Source organism: Embiotoca jacksoni, unplaced genomic scaffold (genome assembly GCF_022577435.1).
Source record: "Embiotoca jacksoni isolate LCO1_2020_lvr unplaced genomic scaffold, fEmbJac1.0.p SCAF_5, whole genome shotgun sequence".
Lineage (NCBI taxonomy): Eukaryota > Metazoa > Chordata > Actinopteri > Embiotocidae > Embiotoca > Embiotoca jacksoni.
Window position 1 is genome coordinate 13,474,807 of NW_027185403.1, and position 13,058 is coordinate 13,487,864.

General features: G+C 46.5%; 1 protein-coding gene across 2 annotated transcripts; it reads left to right on the top strand.

Annotated features, from left to right (window-relative positions):
- Positions 1 to 378: 378 nt before the first annotated feature.
- eda (ectodysplasin A) lies at positions 379 to 12,841 on the top strand. Of its 2 annotated transcripts, none has more exons than XM_069171801.1 (8): positions 379 to 785; positions 7,582 to 7,681; positions 9,614 to 9,652; positions 9,971 to 10,141; positions 10,463 to 10,497; positions 10,620 to 10,671; positions 11,237 to 11,367; positions 11,674 to 12,841. In XM_069171801.1, exons 1-8 carry the CDS (start codon positions 462 to 464, stop codon positions 11,935 to 11,937), a joined length of 1,116 nt encoding a protein of 371 aa, XP_069027902.1. In that variant the 5' UTR covers positions 379 to 461; the 3' UTR covers positions 11,938 to 12,841. The 2 variants fall into 2 exon arrangements, with proteins under 2 accessions (XP_069027902.1, XP_069027903.1); XM_069171802.1 differs by having other exon boundaries at positions 11,237 to 11,361.
- The last annotated feature ends 217 nt before the right edge of the window (positions 12,842 to 13,058 follow it).

Consider the following 13,058-nt stretch of genomic DNA (forward strand, 5'->3'; position numbering starts at 1 on the left):
CACCTACCCCCCCACACACCCCCCATTCACACTCATACAGCAGGAAATAAATCACCGAAAGAAGGTCACGAAATGTGTTTACCTGCCACAGAGTGCTGCGTAATAATCACACATCACTGTAAACGACAAAACATATAAAAGAGGGGAATATTCTCACATCTTTTCCTTGGTTTGCAGGCGGCTGCAGTAGCTGGGTTTGTCCATTAGGTGTCGCTCAACTACTGCACCTATTACAACCTCTGGCCCGGATCGTCTGGGCTACTAATTGTCCCGGACCAATCATAGAAGAGGTGGGCGGGTCTCCATTGTTACTACAGATACTGGAAGAAGTTTGCAGCGACCTGCTGCTGCTGCTGCTGCACCTATGAGGTTCCATGTAAATGAATAGCCACGGCCCGCGCGAGACAGACAAGCTGATTATGCCGAGATAAAGAGCATATGACTCGCCCTCCCGTCCGATAATGGCACGCGATGGTTCACCCGCGGAGGATTTCCCGGACAAAGTGATGCCCAGAGTGGCTCCCTGCACGTGCAACAAGAAGTGCAGGAGTCGGAGCAGCAGTGTCGTTTTCCTGGGATTATTCCTGCTGTCGCTGTCTCTGCACGCGGTCACCCTCGTCTGTTATTTGGACCTGCGGTCCGAAGTCAGAAGGGAGATTATCCACCAGAAGCGGGACTCTATGCTGACACTTGCGGGGAGTGACCCCGCTGACCCGGCGGCGGCGCTCGCGCCCGGCCACCCGCGACTGGACCCCGGCAGCAGCCGCGTCGGAGGGGTTCATGAGGTAAGAAAACAAAAATTCAAAACATGACACCGTGGAAAAAAAAAAAAATCAAAATAATATAGAGTCAGGAGCTTCTTTTACATTGTTTTCATTCCTCTCACGGAGGCTGTTCGTGTTCATTCACCTCCGCTCAGTCCTCCTGTTCCCGTATCACGGTGTCAGGTTTGGTGCCTGTGCTCTGTTATGGCATGTTTCTGGGCAACTTCTTTTACAGTAGCCTGTCACGAAGTTTTGTCAGCTCAGTTTCCACACAAATATGTTTGAATTTGCGCTCCCGTGTGCTGATTCAGTCTCTTGGACAGAGACGCACAAAGGTATCCGCTTTAAATCTGTCACCTGGCCAAAGTCTCCTGTTCAGGTAAACACATGCAGGGTGGCATATTTTAAGAAAGTTGGAGGGGTTATGGTCCAAATGATGTCTTCATAAAAACAAGAAACTGCTGTCGGAAAACATCTCGGTTGACTCATTCCGTGTACTTCTGAAATGACTTTATTTCTCTTTAATCGCACCACATTTACCCAATTTGTCTTGTTTCCCCAGAGCAGACACAGGTTGATGCTCAAAACTTAGGCAGCCTGCCCAGCTGGGATCGCAGCGACGGGTCAGTCTATGTGCTGGAGCAGGTGGACGGAAAATTAACTGGATCACCAGCAGGTGCAAAGCCCAAGGGCTGATGTAAATTCAACAGGACTTACATGGGGGCAGTTGGTACTTGGAGCAGAGCCAGCCTCGTCTCACATGTGTTTTCTTTTCTGGCAGCAGCCTGATTGAACGTTCATTGTGTCTTCTATGGCTTTGGCAACAGCCCCACCACCACCACCACCACACACTCCCTAATTTCATCAGCACAAAAGGACCAATTGTACCTCTCAAGTTTGCTGTGCTCGCTCAATTAGCTCATATGTCAGCAGTTGTGTAACCTTTTTTTTTTTTACAGTGAAAATGATCCGCTGCCTGGGGCATTGGCCGGACATTTAGTTGTGCAGAGCCGTCAATGTGATAGTCACCCCGAGGAATTCAAGTTATCCACGATGGACGCTTTTGCTTTTACATCTCTGTAGAAAAGATGAGTTGGATCCACTGCTCTTGTTGGGATTTGCTGCAACATCTCCCTTTCACAGGCTCCAACTATTCATTTAGTCCTCAGAGTGTCCTTTAGCTCAGCTTATTTTAGATAGCAGTGGTTTCCCTGGTTAAATCTGAGTGAGATGCATGAGCCTGGTATTCAGCCCAGATGGTGACGCTTCATGAGGTGAAAGACTGTGGCCCAGCTGTAAATATTTAACAGCGCTGTGATGCTGTCCCTGCCAGATGTCTGCATTAAACAACTCTGATTACACATCCCAAAGTTTACATAGTTGGAGAAACAGGAGCATGTGGCATTTAGACGCAGCGGCCGCACTTGTTAGCTTTTCCAGGCGTTTCCTTTGAAGAATCTCTTTTGTCGAGCTAAAAATTGTTTATTGGATTTTTCACACAAGTCTTCATCAAAGGCACTTCAGAAGCATCAGTCACATTTAGTGTAACGGGATGTAACGGGGCAGGTGGGCAGACAAGTGTAACGGAACATGAAAAGGCTCCAGAGACAAAGAAAATCAAATCAGGTGTAGGAACGAACACTCGTACCACACAGCACGCACAACAGACATTAAAACACGAGGGGGTGGGGTGGGGCTTCGTCGTCAGTAAATACCGGTGGATCTCCTCCGCGTGTCTCCTCCGTGCAGACTGACTTCTCATTTTGCCTTGTGGTGGAGTTGCGTTTTGAAAAAGACAAGTGGTGCGGTTTGTCGTCATGTCTGAACAGCTTTGTGCGCGCAATTTAGTGCGCGTCTGATCGTTTTCAGCAGAGCTGGTCAGTGTCGAACAAAAATCAACCATGGTAAACAGCCCACTCCAAACAAATTGGAAGAAGAAGAAATACCAAATCTCTGGTGCAGTCAAGTCAAACTGAAGGCAAAGAGAACTTTTGTTCACTTGAGACCTGGTATTAAAGAGGATTAGGGTTCATTTAATTAGGAAAGACAAAAATAAACTACATGAAAGTTTGGTTTCTAGCTGTAAATATCTAAACTTCTAAGAGTGCTCATGGAAAGAGGGAAATGGGTTCTTTTCATTGAGGGAAAGTTGTAAACATTATTAAAAAAAAAAAATACCATCCTGTGTTTATTCGGTCAGCAAATTCAATTTTAATCAAGACATATGACGTATTTTCCCCTCTGGCCTTAACTTTGGTCCCGTTTTAATGTATTTGTAAGGCATATTTACCATCTGTCACTTTTTTTTCACGGAAAAAAGCACTTGAGGTCTGAACTTTGCTGTTTTTTTTTCAGGACATTTGCACATTTGATTTGCAGATACGCATGTAATCTGTTTTGAAAGTAATTGCGGCTTAAAGTCAACAGATAAGAATCGAGGCTGTATTTGCAGTATCTCTCCCAAGTCTGTAGTCAGATTCAGAATCTGTCTGTGAACAGAGGACGAACTGCTTGTAACTTTGGTTTTGAGGTGATGCGAGGCAAAGGAAGAAAACAAGACAAAAAGCGCCTAATCCAGTCAAACCAGCTTCGTAACAGTGAATCTATTTGATGATATTTGTGTCTCTTTGGATATCTATAAAATTGCATCTTCATCTTTCAGATGAAAGAGCAGCAATTGAGACAATACTGTTTCGCAGTCAAAGCTGCCACTTGAAAGGTTTATTGATCTTTCCAGATTTATGATAATTCAATCAAAGTATCCGGAAAAAAAAATAAAAACAAATTGTAGCGTCGTCAGAGAAAATCATTCATTTCTGGAATGCAGCTTAAAATGTAGCACCACTTAGTACCTCACGCTTTTTTCAGACCCTTTTAGTTGTTTCTTAATGAGAGCAGATGATGTGGTCATTTATGATCTGGGCTCGGGAAGTGAACAAACAATCTTCACCTCAATAGTCACAGTTGGTAATGCCCTTGAGCAAGGCAGTAAATCCCAGCTGCCCGGCAGATCTGCTCAGTTCCCAACAGTAAAACTCCCCTCCCAGGTGTGCGTGGCACTAACGTCTGTGGTAGGGAGAGCGATGTGCTGCACACGGAGAGCCGGAGCGAGTGGCGCAAGACCCCCAGTCAGCCTGACCGCCGTTCACCTTGACGTCAGCCAGCGAAACACAATAAAAGTCCATCCACCGAATATTTAATTGCGTCAGCTCGGATAGTGTTTTATTCTTGCGCCTGACATTTTTCTTACAACCATTATATGAAATAATTTTCTCCTCTGATGTACGCCTTCAAAGTCTCACAAAGAACAGATGCTGAAACATCTGGAGCCTAGTTAACGGCTATTAAAAAAAGTCAGTTTGATGGGACACAAAGTCCTCAACAGCATACAAGCTGTGGGGCGCCCGGGTGGGCTGTCACCCGCATCTACTTTAATTGTGACCAGTGCGTGATTAGTTAAAACAGCGAGCTTCACGTGCGCACAAAGCGGCGAGCCTACCCGTTAGCGGTTAATCGGGATAGACACGCGTGTGGTAAAAGCGCGAGGCGGAGGAGGCAGAGGCATCAGCGATACGAGGCTGCAAACGTTTCCATATAAGCCTGAATTGCCTTGACAGACAGATGGCGTAGACGCCCAGTAAAGATTAAGTCCAGAGTCACAAACATCTACCAAAATAATAAATTCTCAAGGCTTTCACAGCGTTCAGCGAAGAATCACTTTGCCAGCAAAGTGTTGCAACAATCTGAAACGTGATTGGCTGCTGACAGGCTACATTTCCCTTAGGTTGAGCTCCACCAGCTTTTTTTTAGATGACAATCTATGCATACCGTTATTAAATTACCCCCCCCCCCCCCCCAAGTTCTGGTTTGAAACACATGGCCTTACAGAGAGCAGCGTCTGATATTGGCCGGGGGGAGGGCCGCTCCTTTTGTGTGATATTTAAGAAGAAAACACGCCGTCACTGTCGAATCCAGGAGTGTGAATCACAGGAGTATCATGAGCAATCGGCTCTCAAGAGTACGCATGCCGCTGAAGTTAGTAATGCTCGCGCCAGCGGTGATGGGCACCCGGTCGGCAACCACAGCCAACCAGCCCTCCGTTTCACCCCCTCAACTCTGCGACCTCACATTCTCAACCACAAGTCGGTGGCTAATTTTCAGCGTAGGATTTTTTTTTGGGGGGGGGGACGTGCACCGCAACCAGAATGTCTTCATTTTGTGGGGAAATATGAGCTGGAAACGGCACCGAAAGCCAGAGAGCTTTAAAAAAAAAACACACACACACGAGCTGGAGAGTTTTATTTTGGGAATCGGCTCGAAACGGCGCGAGCGTTCGGGGGGGGGGGGGGTATTTCGGGAGTATAAGTGCTAAAAATCGGTAAGAATACAAGCCGTTGTAATGGTAAATGTTAATAAGGCAAAAAGAAGTCTTGTGATCCTGAAATTACACATCCCCGGGGGTGATTGAATTTTAGTCATATCCTCACGAAGCAACAGGGAATCGCGTCCTCCGCGCCCAACGGCAACCCCCCCCCCCCACGCTTTGAAGATTTGAAAGCCCTGTAATTAATAGCATTTTTCCTTTGCGCTGAAAAGAATGGTTTACTCAACAGTTGGCACTTGGCATACATACCAACACATTGTCATCCTGATTTACTGTAACTCCGCGTGCCTTTGAAGGGTATGAAGGCTGTAAATGTTGTAATGACGCGAAATGAAGCAAACAAGGGCGCAAAACCATTGCTCATAGTCGTGTAATGGACGGACTTCTCTGGAGAAAGGAAAAAAAAAAACACAAAACAAAAGAAATCACTTCGTTGCCTTCATCTCCAAATACCAGCTGCACCAGTTTGGTAGTAGCCTTAGCAGACTGCTTGTTTGTCTTTTGTCGTTCTGCTGGAGCTTAATCTCGGGCCAGAAATTGGCTGTTGAATCATGTTTGGCTGTCAGAACAGACGAAAGTGCGCTGCCATATGCCCGAACATACACCCCGAGTCCTTTTGAGAGGTAAAAAAAAAAAAAAAGCTCCCTCGACACGCCGACAGCTGGAGAGGAGATGTGGAGGCACCTGCGCGCCAAATGAACAGCAAACGTCGCCGCTCGCAGCAAACATCTGGAGGTCTGTGTGTGTGTGTGTGTGTGTGTGTCGGTAAACCGTTCCGACACACACTCCTCCGTCGGGCCGGAATTCCCGTGCTTATAAAAAAAAAAAAAAAAGGTCAGACACGGCTGGCAGCCGGTCAGGGATGTAGACTTTTTAACTACTCCGAGCTCGCCCCGACACGGCCGGCGGTGGGGGGGGGGGGGGAGGGGTGTTCGACACGACGCAGCTCATCCCTCGCCCCGGGAGGGGGTTCCCACATCTGAGACGAGGTAGAGAAGTAACTGGAAACATAACTTTTCTCGTCTGTCTTCCAGTGGATCTGCTTTTCCAACCACATGGAGAGGCACCGGGAGTTCACCAAGCTGCTTTCAGGAGAACGAGGTTTTCTTGTTGTTGGGGTTTAATAGCCGCGTTGACTCGAGCGAGACGTCATCCCGTCTCGCGCCCGACCGCGACGGGCTCCCGTGGAAAAGGAAAGGGGGTCACGGGGGTGTCTCATCGGGACGCTCGTCCGGTTCGTTCGGAACACTGCAGCTCATTATTTTTTTCATCTTCTGATCCGCGTCAAGGCGCCGCGCGCGTCGACCGCTTTTGGGAGATGTCGCGTTGCCCGGACGCCCGCCGAGCGGATGTCCGGCACAAACGGGAGCGGTCCGGTTGTCTGTCCCTCGGCGCAACCGGGAGCCTTGTTGTGCCTCGCGCTCGTGCCGTTATTTGCGCCGACGCTCCAAAGTGTGACCGAAGGCGACGCGGCGAGGCTCGAACGAAAGGAGAGGCTTCGAGGTGGTCTCGTCGTGGCGTTCCCCCGGCGCCGGGGGTTTTCTGCGTTTATCGCCTTTCTGGGAATCCTCCGACGATGTGATCGCAAACCGGCTGTCCGACCAGAAAGAGACTCGGGAACAATCTGTGATTTGAGACCCGGAGTCCTCGACACGGGGGGGGGGGGGGAAGACATGCCGTTGTCAGAGCCGCTGCGGTCGGGTCAGCACGTCCTACAGAGTTCATGTGAATGTAGGTCGACACGGAACCGGTCGCATAAGAACGCAGGCATGCGGTTTGTCCCGCCACTCACTCGCCCCGTGGGAACACCCCACCGCCACCGCAAGCGCAGCTTTTTCCTGTTTTTAGGGGATGAGCTCAGACCAGCTCCATCAGATCCTTTTTCTTTGACTTTTTTGTTTTTTGTTTGTTTTTTTTTTTTAGCTTATTCATGCCGCCACTGAATAGGGCTGGGACCAGGTGCCACATGAATGGGTGTTGCTCTCGGATTAACCACGGTTCACGTCCTCCTTTTGTATCCAAAAGGTGAATTTCAGAGCAGTCGCGTCCAGGTGACCGTCTCAAACGGCAACAACGCAGACAAAAGCGACTTGGGTTACGGGATGGGTTACAGCCCCAATGGGACGGACAATGGCTTGGCCACAAATGAATGTGCTGGCTGACAGTGTCTCACATCTTTTCAAATGCCCCGAGTTGTCTCTGTGCAAACATTATACCCCGAAGAATAGAAAGGCCACTCGTGACACGGGTTTCACTCTCAAAACCGTGTATCGCTCGTTCCTTTTGTTTGGCTCGCAGAATTCATCTCCGGTGGTCTCGGCTGTTGTTGATAGTCACAGCGGGGGGGTTCAGCTCTCCGGGTTTAAAGCTGTGGCACATGTGAATTCGGTGCAACCGTCCCGACCTAATGATGTTTTCTTTGTGCCCCCGCAGGAGAAGTTACTGCACAGAAATAGCGACTTCCACGCCACAGAGGACAACAGGGGCATAACTCAGCGAGCGAAAAGGAGTCCCGGCAAGGAGCCAGAAACAGGTGCAAGCCGTCGTTTACCACCGTTGTGTCTTTTGTTCTCGCGCCTCGACACAAGAGCTCGCCGGCCGACACTTTATTATCTCCCGGGTTTGCCCTTTTTTTTTTTAATATTCTTCGAGCTCCAAATTCAGTCTTATTTAACCGCCGTCGCTCTCCAGTGCACCTGCGTCGGGCTGTTTTCTGGATATGTGCTTGGCAACGGCCTGATCGACTGTTGAGCAGTGGCTTCTGTAACCCTTGTTTGTTTGGAGGCAAATCGGTACAGTGTAAATAACAGGCTTACGGTGGGCTTACGCCTACATTTTGAAAACAGTTTGTTAATGGTTTCTCACTTCTTCTTTTTTTTTTGCGGTATCAATTTTTTTTACTGCTTTGTGTTTACTTAACAAAGCGTCTCCACCACAGAACGTTGCCGAGTTTATAGAGCAAGAGATTAAATGGAATGGGATTGATTATTACTTGGATAGCAAACAAGGACTACAAGGAGTTTGGGAGGGTTTCACCAATTTGAAACAGACAGCGAAGCCTGCTTTGATTCCCGCCCCACCCACATCTCGCTATAATATCAGGTCCCCCAAAACATCTTTAGTACCTGTCAACAGAGCCGTTACACACTTTAGACTCCCACTGAATCAAACAAGAATCATTTTGTGAGATATAAACCAGCGGCCATTTCTGAGCGAGTCTCTCATCTGAGACGTTGATGGCTTTCATTAATTCCCCCGAATTGATTTATGTTAATCAATAGCTCCACGGAAAACCATATGGCCAATATGTCTGAATTTGCTTTTGTAGTTTTTGTTTAGAATCCGAACTATGCAAATAAAAAAAATAAAAAAATCAAGGCCTTTGAAGTTTCATGTCTGAGTGCAACAAGTGCAGCATGATCACAAGGCATTCCAATGTCTGTGGCGTGACACTGAATACTTGGAGGGAAGGGGAGGGGGGGGGGGTAGTGATTGTGTTTAAATTAGAAGAAAAAACTCACCTTTGAGACTTTCTACATAAATCAGTAAAGTCCCGAGCCTCTAAACACTAATCATTTCCAGGTCTCTCCTCTGCTCTCAGCACACAGACAAAGGCTTTTGTAATCTCAGCCTTAGATGTGTGCTTTTGTGTGTGTGCGTGTGTGTGCGTGTGTGTTTCCACGTGTGCGTGCGTTCTCGGCACTCCTAACGGGCACCAGATTCCAGATAGGGCTGCTCGTTAAGGGAAATCTATGCGGATGCATCCAGTCATTTAGCCAGAGGAGAAAGCCTGGCCATATGTTTGAGGGGGACTCAAACTGTGAGGTTTTAAGGTTAAATGGCCTTTGTAGTTATAATGACATGGTAAACACAAGAGCAAGCGAGACGGCTTTTTGAAAAGGATTCTTCAGATGCGCACAGAGCATGCACGCACGCACGCACGCACACACGCACACACGCACGCGCGCGCACGCACGCACACGCAGATCCACACTGAGTGCATTTTATCTTTCAAGCACTGACATAGATGCCCCACCAACATGCATGCAAGCTCACCCACACACATGGCTGTAAAGGGGAGACACAGACACACACACACACAAAGACACGCACACATGTACACACACTTTCATCTGCATTCTCCATCTGGGCTTAATTCAAAGAAAAGGATTTTGGCAGGATAAAGTATCTCTCTAATGATCTTCTCCAGTTCCACTGCCTGCGAATGCTTAAGGCACTTGTTCATACAGAGGAGGTGAAACCACACTTACAAATTACTACACTACAAGATACCACAGACTGACATACCTCCACTCCAGTGTTCAGCGCACAACATCTGAATCTGTTATTTTAGCCCGTTTAGGATACCTCCTCGGAATGAGCCGGATACTTGAGATGTTATCGGAGATGATAATTGTTGAGGAGAGCAGTTCAAGCTTAATCACACTGTTTTTGTTTCTTTCAGAATCGACTGGAAAGGAAAAAAGGAAAGACAAGAAAAAAGGTAAGACAGAATTCATCCTAAATTTCATTTACCTTGGTCAGTGACTCGACTGCTACCTGTTTCTGGAAGTGTCCTTGATGTCATCCAAAATACATGAACCATATCGGCTCAAAGTGGATGACAATATTTGATTCTGTCCTTCAGGGAAGAATTATTCATAATTATTGTTCTTACCTCTTGCATTTATTCATATCATAAATTTCCATTTGCACAGATACTCGACAGATTTTTAAGCCCTGCCAGGCAAATTTGGGATTTCTGCCTTCGTATAATTAAAATGGACCTTATCGCCAACTAATTTGCTTTCTCTCTTTCCAGGGAAGAAAAGGTCTGTGCCAGGGCCCCCTGGTCCCCCTGGACCCCCAGGCCCACAGGGGCCACCGGGCATCCCTGGAATCCCAGGTATTCCAGGAAGCAACGTCGTGGGGCCTGCAGGACCCCCCGGACCCCCTGGACCACAGGGACCTCCGGGCGCTCAAGGTCCAGCAGGTATGAAACTTAAAATAGAACACGCTGACAAGACCGAGACTCGAGCCAGAGAGCTTGAAAATGAGCTGAGAGATTTGTCTCCGAGATTACAGTATTTTCCTGCATGTAGACACTTTCCCACACTAGAAGGGGGCTCAAGTTGTCACCATTGATTAACTCACAGTGAGACTTTCTGATGCGGGATGTCAACATTGCATGGAATAGCGATGATTTATCTTTAAACTATGTCAGTGTTTGTTTTGTTTTAATCATCATCTCTCCTTTGTTCCTCGGCAGCGTCGTAGGCCAGAATTTGATCATGTCTCTCTCTTATTGTTGCAGGGGTCCCTGATAAGACCAAAACAAAGGAATTCCAGGTAAGAGTATGTCACCTTTTGAAATTTAATGTTAAAACCGCACCAGTTCCCTGATGAAACAGCTGTTCCCCGTGTTTAATGTGAATTCCGATTAGTCACCAGAGGTCTTTTTGTTTTTTCAGCCCGCAGTGGTTCATTTGCAAGGCCAGGAAACAACCATCCAAGTGAGAGAAGGTGGGTTTGTCTGCCGGCGCTCGGTTGAAGTTACACCACCGGGTTTGACACACAACAATAAGCATGCATAATCCCTGCCAATGCCCTTTTGTCGAACAGCCAGGTCTGGAACTGTGCTAATAGGCATGCCGGTCCAACCTCACAATTACAAGAGAACAAATATAAACACTTCACATTGTTTACACTAGAGATTCAACATGCCAGATTTGGTCAACTTTATGAAAGATTTGTGGAATTCACTTCCAAAACCAAAGATTTTTAGGCAGGCTAAATGCCATCACTAATATTTATTGTAATATTATGAAGGATTAGAGTTGCCTTAAAGTAAATCTGTACGTCTTATAACGTTAAGTCAGAGCTGTGTTACCTCGGGTCAGGAGCAGAAGCCTTGCATGCTAGCACATTCAGATGGCCCCGCTCCAACTTTGTCAGTATTAAAGACGTGTTATCATCATTAGCAGGTTTATATTTTGTTTCCGCACAGAGCTCTGGTTGTAGTTACACGCCTCTGAAAGCTGTTTATGTTGACCGTTTGCCTCCTGTGTGTTTGTTGTGACATGTTTAGATCTGTCTCAAGGCGTCCTTAAGAACTGGAAGATGGTGTCCATCCATCACCGCGTGTTTAAAATGCACTCTCGCACTGGACAGCTAGAGGTGCTGTTGGACGGTGTCTACTTCATATATAGTCAGGTAGAAGTGAGTACGGTCCTTGACGTAACTCTTTAAATTTACAGTTCAAAGTCAAAAGAACTGGCAGTTGTTCCTCAGTTAAGCTTAAAAGCCTGCCTGCTTTGTTTCACCATAAATGTTTGAGTCATAATATAGGACATATTTCTTTCCTCTCTCCCTGTGGCTAAATGTGAAGCTCTATAACTCACAGGCTATTTGGCTTCTATCATATTGCAGCTGTTTCAGCTTTAAATAAGCCCTTAAATTATAGTGTGGACTTGTTTTGACTACCCCTCTCAGTCTTGTGTGAATTTCATGTCCCCTTTCCACCAGGTGTACTACCTCAACTTCACTGACATTGCCAGCTATGATGTGATGGTGGACTCCAACCCGTTCCTCCGCTGCACTTGCAGCATCGAGACAGGCCAGCGCAAGTTCAACACCTGCTACACGGCTGGGGTGAGCCCGCTGCGCGCCGGCCAGAAGATCTCCATACGCATAGCCCACGAGTACACGCTCATCAATATGACCAACCACACCACCTTCCTGGGAAGTGTCAGACTTGGAGAGGCTCCATCTGCTGGTCAGAACGGATAACTACACCACCACCACCACCACCAGCCCTCTGCAGAAACGAACCAGCTGCTCCCAACAGTCACATCAGTCCAGAGTCTTCCTCCTCCTGCCTGAAGTGGGATTAATACATTGATTAGCCAGAATTTCTTGGCCACGTCTTGCCCCGTTTTTAGAGGAAACTCTGGGCTGTTAAAGTAAAGGAAGCCCCTGGGTGACTTTGGCTCACTTTCACATGTTCATATTAAAAAGGACAATAAAGACTGTTCTGCTTCCCTTCACATTGATTCTGTGCAGAGAGATGATGAACCAAATGTCCTCATCAAACAAAAACAGTTTCTATTTATAGTCACCATGTTTTGTGTCAACACAGACAGCATCTCTCTTTATAACAAGGAAGGACACTGCGCTGACAGATACTTAATAATTACGTGCTTTTAAGTGCTGTTGAATGATAATCTTGTATCTCCACAAACACCAGCTATTTGAATGTTTTAACCGCAGTTTGTTTATTTGGCCTTTTTTTTTTTTTTTTTGATGAATTTGATTATGTTAGCAGTTATCAGTAAGAGGTGTTTTAAGCTCCATTATGTCCCTGGGTTATAAAATCAAGAGATTATATAAATGTTCAAAGCAAGTATAAAAAAATATCTATGCCAAGCTAAGAAAATCCATTTAAAACTGGAGCTATAAGGTATTCACAGAGCAACAGCACTATATATTTTGCGCACATTTGCACTACAGCATCCCTGCAGAATATCAGCGATATGTTTTGTTACAGTGCTATTCTTTAGTTACCTTATGAATGAACCCATGTAGAAAAATGATAGTTGTTAATACACGTCTGTACATACTGTATATAAAATGGGATATACTTTTGTAAATGGAGTTGATTGATGGATTAAAATGTTTCATTTTCTGTCTTAAACACATTCGTCTGTCTCTTGCATTCATGCAGCCAGTGGTATTCATTTAAAAAGGTTAAAACTCACGAGTGCTGACGAGAACAAATGATGTTCTGCGAGCGAGGCCTTCGTCTTTATTCAAAACGTGGATTTTACTTTGCAAGTTTCACAACACACTAACGTTGGCTGTAATTTCCATGCGGCCTAAATGAGCTCCATGTTGTGAGGCAGACAAAAGAT